Source organism: Pelophylax lessonae (genome assembly GCF_965119305.1).
Source record: "Pelophylax lessonae genome assembly, chromosome: 9".
NCBI classification, from domain to species: domain Eukaryota; kingdom Metazoa; phylum Chordata; class Amphibia; order Anura; family Ranidae; genus Pelophylax; species Pelophylax lessonae.
In genome coordinates, this window is record NC_138776.1 from 264,740,328 (window position 1) to 264,756,621 (window position 16,294).

At 43.3% G+C, this 16,294-nt stretch overlaps 2 protein-coding genes across 2 annotated transcripts in view; both read right to left on the minus strand.

Moving 5' to 3' along the window:
- LOC309564442 (uncharacterized protein) overlaps window positions 1-16,294 on the minus strand; it is a gene marked incomplete at its 3' end in the record, with an annotated part of 317,628 nt that overhangs the window by 46,499 nt on the left and 254,835 nt on the right.
- Window positions 8,807-16,294, minus strand: part of LOC309562638 (uncharacterized protein) — an 87,564-nt gene continuing 80,076 nt past the window's right edge. The window contains exon 2 of the mRNA XM_082266894.1: window positions 8,807-11,156. Coding sequence (XP_082123020.1) covers window positions 8,817-10,985 — 2,169 coding nt within the window. The 5' untranslated portion in view covers window positions 10,986-11,156 and the 3' untranslated portion in view covers window positions 8,807-8,816. The remainder of the gene's footprint in view (window positions 11,157-16,294) is intronic.

Below are 16,294 nucleotides of genomic sequence, written 5' to 3' on the forward strand. Positions count from 1 at the left end.
TATTTTTAACATTTTTTTATATGAAATTCCCCCCAAAAAAGATGTAAAAACCAATTTTTAAAAAAATTTTTGGCCAATTTGTTTTCTGCTACCTATGTTTGGTAAAAAAAAATCACAATAAGCGTATTTTGATTGGTTTGCGCAAAAGTTATTGCGTTTACTAACTAAGGGAAAGATTTCTGTCATTTTTGGTGTATTTTTTTTTAACGAGTAATGGCGGCGATCTGCGTTTTTTTTGCAGGACTGCGACATTGCGGCGAACAGATCGGACCCTTGACTGACATTTTTGACACTTTTGGGGTTACCAGTTACATTACTGCAGTAATCAGTGCTATATATATGCACTGTTACTGTAAAAATGACACTGGCAGGGAAGGGGTTAATTTTATTGGAGAGGGAGGGGTTAATGTATGCCTGGTGCTTACTGACGTGTAGGGGGGGAGGTGACTGAGTGAGTCATGGACAGATCGGATGCCCAGCTATGCTGAACAGTCCGATCTGTCACTCCCTGTCACTATGGAGATCCGACCGCTTGTGTTTACACAGGCGGGCGGATCTCCACACTAGATCCCCGGCGATCGGGGCAGAGCAGCGGCGATCGCCGCTGCTCCTCCCCTGGCCCGACTCCCGCTGTGAATGAAAACAGCGGGAGCGAGCCTCCGGCGGCGCGCAAGCGCCGCCCAGAAGGGGGAGTGTCGGACGACGTTAATACTACGTCGTCAGACGATAACGAACCACTTTGCCGCAGTAGTACTACCGTACTCGGTCGGCAAGTGGTTAATATACACAAGTCATTCTAGGTAACAGTAGTTGTGCATGAACTGGTTTCTGCCCGGCCTATAGCAGGATGACACAGGCGGGAACCTCTTGTCGATCCGGCGGGCATCATATGATTTCCTCCCAGGTCGTGCGTGGCTGCAGGTCGTGTGTCCAACAGAGGCTGTGAAGGGACAGTTGGATACATGGTTCTATATTTAGGATGTATCCGGTCTATAAACCAGAGGCTCTGGATGGACAGTTGGATAAATGGTTCTATATTTAGGATGTATCTGCTCTATAAACCAGAGGCTCTGGGTGGACAGTTGGATAAATGGTTCTATATTTAGGAGGTATCTGGTCTATAAACCAGAGGCTCTGGATGGACAGTTGGATAAATGCTTCTATATTTAGGATATATCTGGTCTATAAACCAGAGGCTCTGGATGGACAGTTGGATAAATGGTTCTATATTTAGGATGTATCCGGTCTATAAACCAGAGGCTCTGGGTGAACAGTTGGATAAATGGTTCTATATTTAGGATATATCTGCTCTATAAACCAGAGGCTCTGGATGGACAGTTGGATAAATGGTTCTATATTTAGGATGTATCCGGTCTATAAACCAGAGGCTCTGGGTGAACAGTTGGACAAATGGTTCTATATTTAGGACGTATCTGGTCTATAAACCAGAGGCTCTGGATGGACAGTTGGATAAATAGTTCTATATTTAGGATATATCTGCTCTATAAACCAGAGGCTGTGGGTGAACAGTTGGATAAATGGTTCTATATTTAGGATATATCTGCTCTATAAACCAGAGGCTCTGGATGGACAGTTGGATAAATGGTTCTATATTTAGGATGTATCCGGTCTATAAACCAGAGGCTCTGGATGGACAGTTGGATAAATGGTTCTATGTTTAGGATGTATCTGCTCTATAAACCAGAGGCTCTGGATTGACAGTTGGATAAATGGCTCTATATTTAGGATGTATTCGGTCTATAAACCAGAGGCTCTGGGTGGACAGTTGGATAAATGGTTCTATATTTTGGATGTATGCGGTCTATAAACCAGAGGCTCTGGATGGACGGTTGGATAAATGGTTCTATATTTGGAATGTATTCGGTCTATATACCAGAGGCTCTGGATGGACAGTTGGATAAATGGCTCTATAATTAGGATGTATCCAGTCTATAAACCAGAAGCTCTGGATGGACAGTTGGATAAATGTTTCTATATTTAGGATGTATCCGGTCTATAAACCAGAGGCTCTGGATGGACAGTTGGATAAATGTTTCTATATTTAGGATGTATCCGGTCTATAAACCAGAGGCTCTGGATGGACAGTTGGATAAATGGTTCTATATTTAGGATGTATCCGGTCTATAAACCAGAGGCTCTGGATGGACAGTTGGATAAATGGTTCTATATTTAGGATGTATCCGGTCTATAAACCAGAGGCTCTGGATGGACAGTTGGATAAATGCCTTTATATTTACCTCCTCTGTGTAACCCAGTGATGTTTCTTATCCGCCTCGTTCTTCTAGCTCAGAACTTCCGGTCTTTCCCTTCTATAACGTCGTGTCTTACATCATTTCCGCTTCCTACTTTCATCACTTCCTGTCTGAGCGTTCTACGTGTAGTGAGTGAAATCGCCATCTTGTGATGATTTTAATAACTGCATCTTACGTTATGTTATGATATTTTGCGCACTGTCCTGTATCTCCTTCTTCGGTTACATTTCATACATTATGACACACGCACATTATACTTCACCTAAAACTGAAACAATAATAAATAATTTGTGTCTCTATTTGTATGCCCTCTGCAGGCACCTGATGTGTTCTGGCGTTACAGTCCCTGTAGAATAGGAAGATGGAAGTAGTAAATTGTTATTTTGCACATCATTCGCTCAACTGTTTATTAGATCGATATTTTCAGGAAAAAATACACCAAACGGAATTTTAGAGCACACAAACATAATAAAAAATAAAAGTAATTTTTTTCCGAGTAAATAGATATCAAATGTGTCAGAACCAAAAACTGTGTGTCTGTTAACTGGGAACAATTTACAATACACAACAAATTTTTAATAGGTAATGTTGTAAATGCCTTGATTGTCTGCAAATGAGAGACCTAGAATTATTAATCTCACTATGTCTGTGATGATACCTAATATGTATAGCCGAATTGTCGTTTACATACACACGCTGTGCTCCGGTTTGTGCACACTTGTGTGGGCGGGGCAATCAGGGTGCCCTAATTTTTTTTTACTTTACTATCACATTATCTCTAACAAGCCCCCACTTGCAGGGGCAGGTGACAGGTTCTCTTTTTGGAGACATCAGAGGTATATAAGATTCTTATGGCGACATCTGGGTCCATTAAACCTGTATGGTGAGATCAGGGGTCCATTATACTCTTATGGAGACATCAGGGGTCCATCAGATCCCTGTGAAGACATCAGGGGGGCCATCAGACTTCTGTGGGGACATCAGACTTCTGTGGGGACATCAGACTTCTGTGGGGACATCAGACTTCTGTGGAGACATCAGGGGTCCATCAGACTTCTGTGGAGACTTCAGGGGCCCTTCAGACTCCCGTGGAGACATCAGGGGTCCTTTAGAGTCATGTAGAGACATCAGGGGTCCGTTAAACTCTTGTGGAGATATTAGGGGTCCATCAGACTTCTGTGGAGACATCAGGGGTACATCAGACTCTTGTGGAGACATCAGGGGTCCATCAGACTTCTGTGGAGACATCAGGGGACCATCAGACTCCTATGGAGACATCAGAGGTCCATCAAACTCCTATGTAGACACCAGGGGTCCTTTAGACACCTGTGAGAACATTAGGGGTCTATCAGACTCCTGTGGAGACATCAGGGGTCCATCAGACATTTATGTAGTCATCAATGGTCCATCTGACTCCTTAGTAGGCATCAGGGATCACCATACTTCTGTGGTGACATCAGGGGTCCATCAGAATACTTTGGAGACTCCAGTTGTCCATCAGATTCCTATGTAGACAATAGGGGTCCATCAGAATATTGTGGAGACATCATGGGTCCATCAGACTCCTGTGGAGACATCAGGGATCCATCAGACTCCAGTGGAGACATCAGGGAGCCATCAGACTTCAGTGGAGACATCAGGGATCCATCAGACTCCTGTGGAGACATCAGGGGTCCATCAGACTCCTGTTGAGACATCAGGGATCCATCAGACTCCTGTGGTAACATCAGGGGCCCATCAGACTCCTGTGGTAACATCAGGGGCCCATCAGACTCCTGTGGAGACATCAGAGGTCCATCAGACTCCTGTTGAGACATCAGGGGCCCATCAGACTCCTGTGGAGACATCAGGGATCCATCAGACTCCTGTGGAGACATCAGGGATCCATCAGACTCCTGTGGAGACATCAGGGGTCCATCAGACTCCTGTTGAGACATCAGGGATCCATCAGACTCCTGTGGTAACATCAGGGGCCCATCAGACTCCTGTGGAGACATCAGGGGTCCATCAGAGTCCTATGGAAACATTAGGGGTCTATCAGACTCCTATTGTCTTCCCTGCCCTTTGCCCCAGCCGACCCAACCCAGGAGTAAGCACAATTACCTGTGCATCTGGCTTTCTTTTCAGGATTTTGATAGCTCTGAACAGGAAATGCTCAGGGCGTTATGCTTCCGGCTTGCACTTCTATGAAGGAGATCAGGGGATGGATGTTCCATGATCTCCTCCCTCTCACCATCCTAAAGTTACTCCCATGAGAGCCCAGGAACTACAATTGAGAAGCACTGGAGAATACGACAGCAGTGAGAGTCGTGTAAAAGTGATCAGGTGGCCCTACAGCTACATAGATAACTTTTACAGTAAAGCCTGGAGCCCACTTCTTTTGTCACCGGGCACTGGGACTGCAGATCCGAAACTTTGTTGAAATCGGATGAAAGTCCCATGGAATCTGGGACAGCTGGGTGGTATGATATACTATTGTTTCATAATTGTTCCAGCTTCTTCGTGGTCCATTCTTCTCATACGTTACATACATGATTACACACAGATCCAGACAATTAAAAAAACAAATAATACTATTTAATAGACTTTTAATATTTATACATGTGAAACTAATGAAAAATGTATCTGGTCTATAAACCAGAGGCTCTGGATAGACAGTTGGATAAATGTCTCTATATTTAGGATGTATCCGGTCTATAAACCAGAGGCTCTGGATGGACAGTTGGATAAATGTCTCTATATTTAGGATGTATCCGGTCTATAAACCAGAGGCTCTGGATGGACAGTTGGATAAATGGTTCTATATTTAGGATGTATCCGGTCTATAAACCGGAGGCAATGGATGGACAGTTGGATAAATGGCTCTATATTTAGGATGTATCTGGTCTATAAACCAGAGGCTCTGGATGGGCAGTTGGATAAATGGCTCTATATTTAGGATGTATCTGGTCTATAAACCAGAGGCTCTGGATGGACAGTTGGATAAATGGTTCTATATTTAGGATGTATCCGGTCTATAAACCAGAGGCTCTGGATGGACAGTTGGATAAATGGTTCTATATTTAGGATGTGTCGGGACACAAATTATAAAATAATTCCAATATACAGTATGTTATTTGTCTGTAGTAGTGGATTTGGAGATGAAAGACATCACAGTGACTATGGAGACCTTTCCAAGCCAAGTGACTGCATCATCCTGTTTTTAGCCCTGATGAAGGAGTGCTGAGCCCCCAAAACGCGTTGGCTGTTACAAAATAAAAGTCTTTTAAAATGTCTGTATAAGCTGGTGTGGCACTCCCATCCTTTCAAAACTTCAACATTGACTATGGAGGAAGAGGATGGATATGATGGGGGGTTACTGGGTGTAAATGTAAAAAAATATCTTACTACCTCCTCTGTGCAATTCCAGTGATGTCTCCTCTTTACTTTGTTCTTCTCTCTCTCCCAGAACTTCCTGTCTTTCCTTCATACAACCTCTTTGTATTACATCACTTCCCATTCTTCCTACGTTATTTCCTGTCTGAGCGTTCCACGCACAGTAAGTGCTCAGAGAGTTACGCTTCTGGCTTGCACTTCTGTGGAGGAGATCAGGGGATGGATGTTCCATGATCTTCTCCCGCTGACCATCCTAAAGTTACTCCCATGAGAGCCTGGGAACTACAAAGGGAAATCACTGGAGAACGAGACAAAAGTGAGTCTCGTAAAAGTGATCAGGTGACCCCGCAGCTACTTTAAAAGTTAAGTCCACAGCCTACTTGTTCTGGCACTGGGCTATGGGACGGCAGACCCGAAACATTGTTGAAATCCGGGGACCGTCCCCTGGAATCCGGGATGGTTGGGAGGTAGGACATAAATTACTTTTTCATAATTTTACCAGCTTCTTCGTGGCCCATTCTTTTCATATGCTACATTCATGATCACACACACAGATCCAGGCAATAAAAAACAAAACCAATAACAATTTATAGTTTTAATATTTATAAATGTAAAACTAAAAAGTGTAAAAAATACCCAAAATATTGAAATATAACATATGAGGCCTAATTCACAAAGCTTTAACACAAGGATAGGGTCAGAATATTACCCATGTGACTGTACTCATATTTTTTACATTATTACTAAAGTAACAAACACCCGGAAAAGTTTGCACACTGCCGATAGAGAAGAGCGCCTACCGGGTAAGCTGCCACCATCTTCCTTTCTTTGTAGGCCTCTATATTTACCACCGTCATAGTGATGGACACACGTCCGTACATTTGGCACCAAAGTTCCTTACTGATCTTTGCAGGCTAATTTTTTTTTTTTTTTTTAGGTATAGAATAGTAATGGCAAACCTTATCACCCCCAGATGTTTTTTCGAACCACATTTCCCATGACGCTCATGCTCAAGCATCATGGGAAATGTAGTTCCAAAACATCTGGGGTCCCAAGGTTCGCCATCACTGGTTAAGAAAATCAAATATATTTACCTCTGCCCACTTACAGCGTTCATAAATGTAGAGGATTATTTCGGAGATATAATTTGGATGTGAGGCTGGAACTACGGGGAGGAAACGTGAGCACCATTGTGCTTCCTGTATTTATCTTTTATGTTTCAATGTTTTTTATTAGATTTTTTGTAAGAAAAAGATATAACAGCGCACAAGGAGCCAGCATGGCTCAATCATTGTCTTTGAGGGCATTAAATATCACATAATACATGAAATACAATGGTGCCAATTCAGAAAATTACAATATCAAAAATGAGAAACCAATAAATCAGTAACAGGAACGGTAAGCTCAGGTTGGGCATCCAGCTAATGGAGCAAAAAAACATAGAGTCGTAGAGACAGTGCCCCCTCCATTGCATGCTAAAGGGCTGGAGGTCTGGGCCCGACCCCCCCCCCCCGGCGCCCCTGCGGGAACATACTGCGCCCTTGGGAGAGGACGGCCCCCCAACCCCCATACCAGGCCCTCTACCAGTGGGGGGTGTATTTATCTTTTATAGGATATATGACTAATATCATCTTCAATATACAACTGACTTGTTTCTTTATTATTCCACGCTGATTATATCGCAGTCATAGTAGGCTCATCCCACCCTTTGGAGTCTCCAAAAAAACAGAAGAAGCGAACAGAAGACTCAGCCACGCTAATTATATCACAGTTATAGGAGGTTCATCCCACCATTTGAAGTCTCCAAGAAACAGAAGAAAACAACGGAAGACTCAGCCACGTTGATTATATCGCAGTTATTGGAGGCACATCCCACTATTTGGAGTCTCCAAGAAACAGAAGAAGCCAACAGAAGACTCAGCCACGTTGATTATATCGCAATTATAGTAGACACATCCCACCATTTGAGGTCTCCAAGAAACAGAAGAAGCCAACAGAAGACTCAGCCACGTTGATTATATCGCAGTTATAGTAGACACATCCCACCATTTGAGGTCTCTAAGAAACAGAAGAAGCCAACAGAAGACTCAGCCACGTTGATTATATCGCAGTTATTGGAGGCACATCCTACCACTTGGAGCCTCCAAGAAACAGAAGAAGCCAACAGAAGACTCAGCCATGTTGATAATATCGCAGTTCTAGTAGACACATCCCACAATTTGAGGTCTCTAAGAAACAGAAGAAGCCAACAGAAGACTCAACCAAGCTGATTAGATCTCAGTTATAGTAGACACATCCCACCACTTGAGGTCTCTAAAGCCCCGTACACACGATCAGATTATCGAACGATCTGTCGTCCGTTTTTTGTGGCATGCTAGTCTGATGTGGAAGTGAAGAGGTTATTTTCATACGAATTTTCCCGTACGACAGAATTCTACTTCAGAAGTGATGTCATGTGTTGGATTGCTTTGCATGTGTTCTTTAGTCTCTGAGCATGCCTAGTCTTGCTCTTAAGATTTTTTTCCGTCGAAATCTGTACTAATGAGACGAAAATCGGACGTTGGATTACGGACGACAAAAATTTTATAGCCTGCACATCCGGATTTTGTCAGCCGAAAAGTCGGAGTTGGCTGTCGAAAGCACCATACTAACAATCCGAAAATCGGAAGATTGGTCGTCGGATTAAATTTCCCTTCAGATTTTCTTATCGTGTGTACGGGCCTTAAGAAACAGAAGAAGCCAACAGAAGACTCAGCCACGTTGATAATATCGCAGTTATAGTAGACACATCCCACCATTTGAGGTCTCCAAGAAACAGAAGAAGCCAACAGAAGACTCAGCCCCTCGGATTGTATCGCAGTTATAGGAGGCTCATCCCACCATTTGGAGTCTCCAAGAAACAGAAGAAGCCAGTAGAAGACTCAGCCAAGCTGATTGGATCGCAGTTTTAGGAGGTTCATCCCACCATTTGGAGTCTCCAAGAAACAGAAGAAGCCAACAGAAGACTCCGCTCCACCTATACTGTAAATGAAACATGACTTTTGCCAGGATGAACCCCATTATATAATCATTTTTTATCCTCCAGGTGTTCTCTATGGACTGAACCATTCCTCCCGATAAAATCCATCATACATTTGTCTTGTCAAATGCGTTTCTCTCCGATTAGACTTATGTGATCTGTAGAACATTTATCACAGTCTGGAAGTTGTTGGGATTCTCTGAGCTGTGTCTTGTCATGTGTGCAAGAAGAGAGTGCTTCTGAGCGTAACATTTCCCGCACTCTGTACATAAATAGGGACGGTCACCTGAGTGAATTCTCTGGTGAGAAAGAAGGCTTTGTTTGATAGCGAAACTTTTCCCGCACTCTGAACATGAATAAGGGTGCTCGCCTGTGTGAAGTCTCTGGTGTACAACAAGGGATCCTTTTTTGGTGAAACATTTCCCGCACTCTGAACATGAATAAGGACGCTCACCAGAGTGAATTTTCTGGTGAGAAATAAGGGCGTCCTTGGTAGTGAAACATTTTCCACACTCTGAACACGAATAAGGACGCTCACCGGTGTGAATTCTCTGGTGTCTAACAAGGCCTTCTTTTTGTTTGAAACATTTCCCACACTCTGAACATGAATAAGGACGCTCACCCGTATGAACTCTCTGATGAGTAACAAGTTTTCCTTTATGAGCAAAAGATTTCCCACACTCTGAACATGAATAGGGACTCTCACCCGAGTGAATTCTCTGGTGAGTAAAAAGTTCTCCTTTTAAAACAAAAGATTTCCCGCACTCTGAACATGAATAAGGACACTCACCTGAGTGACTTTTCTGGTGTTTAACAAGGGTTTCATTGGCAATGAAACATTTACCGCACTCTGAACATGAATAAGGGTGCTCACCAGTATGAATTCTCTGATGTCTAACAAGGCATCCTTTTCTGTTGAAACATTTACCGCACACTGAACATGAATAAGCACTCTCCCCTGAGTGAATTCTCTGGTGAGAAACAAGTTCGCCTTTATGAACGAAAGATTTCCCGCACTCGGGACATGAATAAGGACGCTCACATGAGTGAATTCTCTGGTGTACAATGAGAGATTCTTTCCTAGAAAAACTTTTTCCACACTCTGAACATGAATGGGGACGGTCGCCAGTGTGATTTCTTTCATGTTTACGAAGGTTTCCTGGTTCAGAAAAACATTTTCCGCACTCTGAACATGAAAAGGGGCGCTCACCCGTGTGAACTCTCTGGTGTTTAGAAAGGTTTCCTTGTTCAGAAAAACATTTTCCGCACTCTGAACAGCAAAAGGGACGCTCACCCGTATGAATTCTCTGGTGTACACGAAGTTTGTCTTTGTTGGAAAAGCATTTTCCGCACTCTGAACATGAATAAGGACGCACACCAGTGTGAATCTTTTGGTGTTCCAGAAGTTTTCCTTTTTCAGAAAAACATTTCCCGCACTCTGAACAGAAGAAGGGACGCACACCTGTATGAATTCTCTGGTGTCTAACAAGGCTTTGTTTAATACGAAAACATTTTCCGCACTCTGAACAGCAAAAGGGACGCTCACCCGTGTGCATTCTCTGGTGTAGAACAAGTCTATGTTTCTTGGGGAAACATTTTCCACACTCCAAACATGAATAAGGTGGTTCAACCTTGTGAGATTTCTGGTGTGCTATAAATGCATTTTTCTTAGTCAATGTTTTCCCGCACACCAAACATGACATTGAGCTCTCTCCTGTGTGAGCTCCCTCATGGCTTGAAGAGGATTTCTGAGGATTCGATGGATCTGTTGATCGGCCAGCACTGGGAGCAATGAGTTGGTCATCTAAAGTCATAGTATGGGATTTATCAGAAGGTTCCTCAGATTTTGAAGGATCCATTGATTTTAGATGGACATCTGAAGTCATAGTATGGGATTTATTAGAACATTCCTCAGGATTAGAAGGATCCATGGAACTCAAATGGACATCTGAAGTCATAGTATGGGATTTATCAGAAGTTTCCTCAGAATTAGAGGGATCCATTGATCTTAGTTGGTCACCTAAAGTCACGGTATGGGATTTATCAGAAGATTCCTCGGGATTAGAAGAATCCATTGATCTTAGATGGATATTTGAAGTCATAGTATGGGATTTATCAGAAGATTCCTCAGGATTAGAAGGATCAATTGATCTTAGATGGATACCTGAAGTCATAGTATGGAATTTATCAGAAGTTTCCTCAGAATTCGAAGGATCCATTGAACTTAGATGGACATCTGAAGTCATAGTATGGGATTTATCAGAAGGTTCCTCAGAATTCGAAGGATCCATTGAACTTAGATGGACATCTGAAGTCATAGTATGGGATTAATCAGAACATTCCTCAGGATTAGAAGGATCCATTAATGTTGCCAACTAGTAAAATGTTACTTTTGGAGAAGATTGCACAATAACTATCTTCCGCAGTATAATCTGGAGATATAATAAGACGTCTCTCTGATGTATTTAAATTCCATAAGTACAGTCCATCTGCCGAAAAAAAACAATTTTTAATTTAGGTTATGTTCATTTTATACGCCTTGTATTCAGAAGTCATGTCTATCATTTAACACTTTCCCAGAGCTCTGACTTTAAACTGGGTGCAATCATAACAGCAAATAACGCATATAAACCAGATCAGATAATACACCCAAACCATACTAGGTAACAGTAGTTGGGCATATAGCACCCTCTCGTGTACTAGAAGTGTAGGAGAAAAGAATATTGCTGGCCAGGAATAACCTGAGTCACGAAATTGGGTCAGGGTTATTAGAGGCCAGGGCTGGGTGATTTATCCTGGCGACTCTCTCCGATACCTCCCCCTGGTGTAGAAGGTTGGATAATCTTTCAGAACTAGAGGGTGAGGGTTAGGAGGGGATGCCAAGAGTATTTGTGGGGCCTTAGCCAATTCCCGAAGGTTGGGCTGAGACAAGCCCACAAATAGACATGGGCCATGCCAGTAGGGGCAGTTGGGTGGAAGGTGGAGATACAGTGTTGAGGAGGCTGTTGGGGTGGCCCTTGAGGCACACCCCCTAGCCTGGGGGAGGGGGGGGATTTCCTGCATTGGGCCGGGGCTTGGGTACTGGAAGGATCCTGCCATAACACATGGGAGGAAGCCCTTTCTAGAGGCATGGGAGCAAGAGAGGACAGAGTGAGTAGTGCAACACTGTTGGGACTAACAAAGGGGAGAGACTGCCACATGTAGCCAGTCTCCCTTGAAGACAGCGGTGGGCTTAAGTCTTCTGCCTTTCCCCTGAGAGCTCTCCAGAGAGTCAGCCGGGTGGGCTGGTGAAGAGTGAGTCGGGTAGACTGGTTTAGAGAAGCAGCCAGGAGGGCTGATGAAAGAGGCAGGAGAAGCTAGGTGGGCTAGCATTGCCTGAGGAGGTGGTGCTAGGATCAGTGGCTACAAGGGAAGCTGTTTTCACTCGAATTGGGGAGTCTCAAGTTCGACCTCCACCAACACTATAGAAATGCACATAACACATACTATTATTATACTCTCTATATTTAGGATGTATCCGGGCTATAAACCAGAGGCTCTGGATGGACAGTTGGATAAATGTTTCTATATTTAGGATGTATCCGGTCTATAAACCAGAGGCTCTGGATGGACAGTTGGATAAATGGTTCTATATTTAGGATGTATCTGGTCTATAAACCAGAGGCTCTGGATGGACAGTTGGATAAATGGTTCTATATTTAGGATGTATCTGGTCTATAAACCAGAGGCTCTGGATGGACAGTTGGATAAATGGTTCTATATTTAGGATGTATCTGGTCTATAAACCAGAGGCTCTGGATGGACAGTTGGATAAATGGTTCTATATTTAGGATGTATCTGGTCTATAAACCAGAGGCTCTGGATGGACAGTTGGATAAATGGTTCTATATTTAGGATGTATCTGGTCTATAAACCAGAGGCTCTGGATGGACAGTTGGATAAATGGTTCTATATTTAGGATGTATCTGGTCTATAAACCAGAGGCTCTGGATGGACAGTTGGATAAATGGTTCTATATTTAGGATGTATCCGGTCTATAAACCAGAGGCTCTGGATGGACAGTTGGATAAATGGCTCTATATTTAGGATGTATCCGGTCTATAAACCAGAGGCTCTGGATGGACAGTTGGATAAATGGTTCTATATTTAGGATGTATCCGGTCTATAAACCAGAGGCTCTGGAGGGACAGTTGGATAAATGGTTCTATATTTAGGATGTATCTGGTCTATAAACCAGAGGCTCTGGATGGACAGTTGGATAAATGGTTCTATATTTAGGATGTATCTGGTCTATAAACCAGAGGCTCTGGATGGACAGTTGGATAAATGGTTCTATATTTAGGATGTATCTGGTCTATAAACCAGAGGCTCTGGATGGACAGTTGGATAAATGGTTCTATATTTAGGATGTATCTGGTCTATAAACCAGAGGCTCTGGATGGACAGTTGGATAAATGGTTCTATATTTAGGATGTATCCGGTCTATAAACCAGAGGCTCTGGATGGACAGTTGGATAAATGGTTCTATATTTAGGATGTATCTGGTCTATAAACCAGAGGCTCTGGAGGGACAGTTGGATAAATGGTTCTATATTTAGGATGTATGGGGAAACATATTATAAAATAACTCCAATATACAGTATGTGATATGTCTGTAGTAGTAGATATTGGAGATAAAAAACGTCACAGTGACTATGGAGGAAGAGGACGGATATGACGGGGGGGGACGGGGGGGGGGTTACTGGGTGTAAATAGAAAAAAAGATCATATTACCTCCTCCGTGTAATCCAGCGATGTCTCCTCTCCGCCTCGTCTTTCTCTCTCCCAAAACTTCCTGCCTTTCCCTGTTATAAAGCATTTGTATTACATCACTTCCTATCCTTACATCACTTCCTGTCCCTACATCACTTCCTGTCCTTACATCACTTCCTGTCCTTACATCACTTCCTGTCCTTACATCTCTTCCTGTCAGAGTGTTCCACGTGTAAGAAGTGATATTACCACCTTATGGATGTAAGCCTGGATACTGAACGCTGCCAGAACCACAGGAAGTGTCGGACTCCACCGGCACAGCCAGGACCACGGCCGCCACAGTGTACTTCCCGAACATCCCTGCAGTGTTGCAGAAGAACTATTACCATTTGCTGATCAACGATTTCCTCTGTGTGAGTTACTACGTTGTTTTTATGTAATAAATAACCTTTTAATCTACACTGAGGTGGCGCTGCTTTTCTTCTCCTACCCCTTTTTGTCTGTTGCAGAGTCCCTCTAGCTCTGTATGAAGCCTGCAGCCACCTCCACCATCCATCTCCACTAACCCGAGGGATTGAACTATCCTGCATACTTCCTAAAAAGACTAACTACAGCCACAGTTGAAACTTTTTTCATAAGATCGAATGTACTTGACTCTTTCACTGGCGCAGGTCGAACGTTGTGTATATGTACCTGTTATGTATATGTTCTTGCTTATATATTTACTATTGCCATCTACTATTGTAATATTTTAATGACAATCTTTGAAATGAAGCTCCACTACCCTGTTTCTGACCCTGTTTTCTACATCCAGTTGATGTAACTTCGTTGTTATTGTCTTTTTTGATAAAACTAATAAAAGTGTATTTATTGAAAAAAAAATAACGGCATCCTGTGTTATAATATTTTGCCCTCTGTCCTGTAGCTCAGTCTTCGGTTATATTTCATACATTATGACACACACATTATACTTCTCATAAAACTGATACAAGAATAAATGCTTTGTGTCTCTATTTGTGCGCCCTCTGCAGGCACGTGATGTGTTTTGGCTCTACAGCTATTTTTTTCCATGTTTCACGTTAAAGCGGAGTTCCACCCTGGATTTTTTTTTTTTTTTTTTAATACCGCCGGGACAGTCAGGGCTAGTGCATTCCACAATGGCTAGCCTCTGATCTGTCCCGGGTTGCACTTACCTGCAAGACGAAATACTTACCTTGCAAACGTCTTGTCCAGCGCTGCCATCTCAGATGTGGGCAGCTTGAAGCCAGCGCGTCCTCTTCGGCGTCTTCTTCCGCCTTCTGTGGTCCCACGATGCTCTGCGCCGGCCCCGACGTCACTTCCGGGTCACGCGCGTCACCCCTCCACAGCTTCTGGGCATGCCCAGAAGCTGTTTAGAAGGGGATGACGCGCGCGACCCGGAAACTGACGTCGGGGCCGGTGCAGGCGCAATGATTCCTGGGAGCTATGACGTTCAGCTCCCAGGAATCATTGCAGAGCCAGGAAGTGACGACGGGCCGCGGCCGAGGAAGGAGGAAGAAGGAAGTAAGGTAAGTATATTTTCTTCGCTACGAGGTAAGTAAAAAAAAAAAAAAATATGCGATTATCCATTTCTTTTTCAGGTGACCCGGAGCGAGAAGATGGAGGTAAGTATAAAAATAGGGTGGAACTCCACTTTAAAATCTAAATTTTTGACTAGAAATATATTTAACCCCCAGAATATTATAGGATTTATGATAGAAGAGGCACTGTAGAGTAAGAAGATGGAAGCTGAAAATTGTTATTTTGCACATCATTCGCTCATTTATTAGATCAATATTTTCAGGGGAAAACTGAATTTTAGAGCATACAAACACAAACATAATTTCTAAATATTTTGTAAAAAACAAGGTTCCCCTCCACCGAGTAAATAGATGTCAAATGTGTCAGAACCATAAACTGTGTGATTCTATTAACTGGCAAAAATTGACAATACACAAATTTTTTGTCTACAAACGACGGAGCTAGAATTATTCCTCTCACTCTGATGTCTATGATGATACCTTAAGGCCCGTACACACGTACCGATCGTCGGCATACAAACGTCGGTGGACGAAGGATCTGCCGATTGTACGCGTGTTAGTATGGTGCCTCCGACAGATGTCTGCGCACAATCCGCGGACAAAAGTCTTTCTTGCAAACATGAAAATTTTTGTATGCCGACACCAGAACGGACGATTGTTCGCCTGTCAGTACACAATTCGGCCGACAGACCGCAGATTTGCAAGACTGGGCATGCTCAGAAAATAGAAAACACAGGGAAAGTTAACCATTACATGACATCACTTCTGCAGTCGGCGGACAAAATTCTTGTGCTGTCCTTGTGCTGTCTTTGCACTTTTCAGCAGACACCGACATCCCGGGGAGAAAAGAGGAACATTTGTAAGCCGACCATCGGTACGTGTGTACGGGGCTTTACATGTGTAGCCGATTTGCTGTTCGTGTTCGTGCACACTTGTGTGGGCGGGGTGATGAGGGTGTGCTTCTTTTTTATTTTTTACCTTACTTTGTTATCACAATAAATATAACAAACCCCCATTTGCATCAGCAGGTGACAGGTTCCCTCTGAAGAGACATCAGGGGGTCCATCAGACTCCTATGGAGACATCGTAGATCCCTCAGACTCCTGTGGAGACATCGGGGGGTCCGTCAGACTCTATTGTTGCTGGGGAGGTCTTCTGTTGTTAGTGGGGTCAATCGTTACTGGAATGGAATCTACTGTTGAAGGAGGAGTCATTATTGCTGACTGCTGGAGGATCTATTGATGCTGGAAGGGAACTATTTTCGTAGGGGGGGGGGTCTATTTTTGCTGGGGAGGTCTTCTGTTGTTCATGGAGTC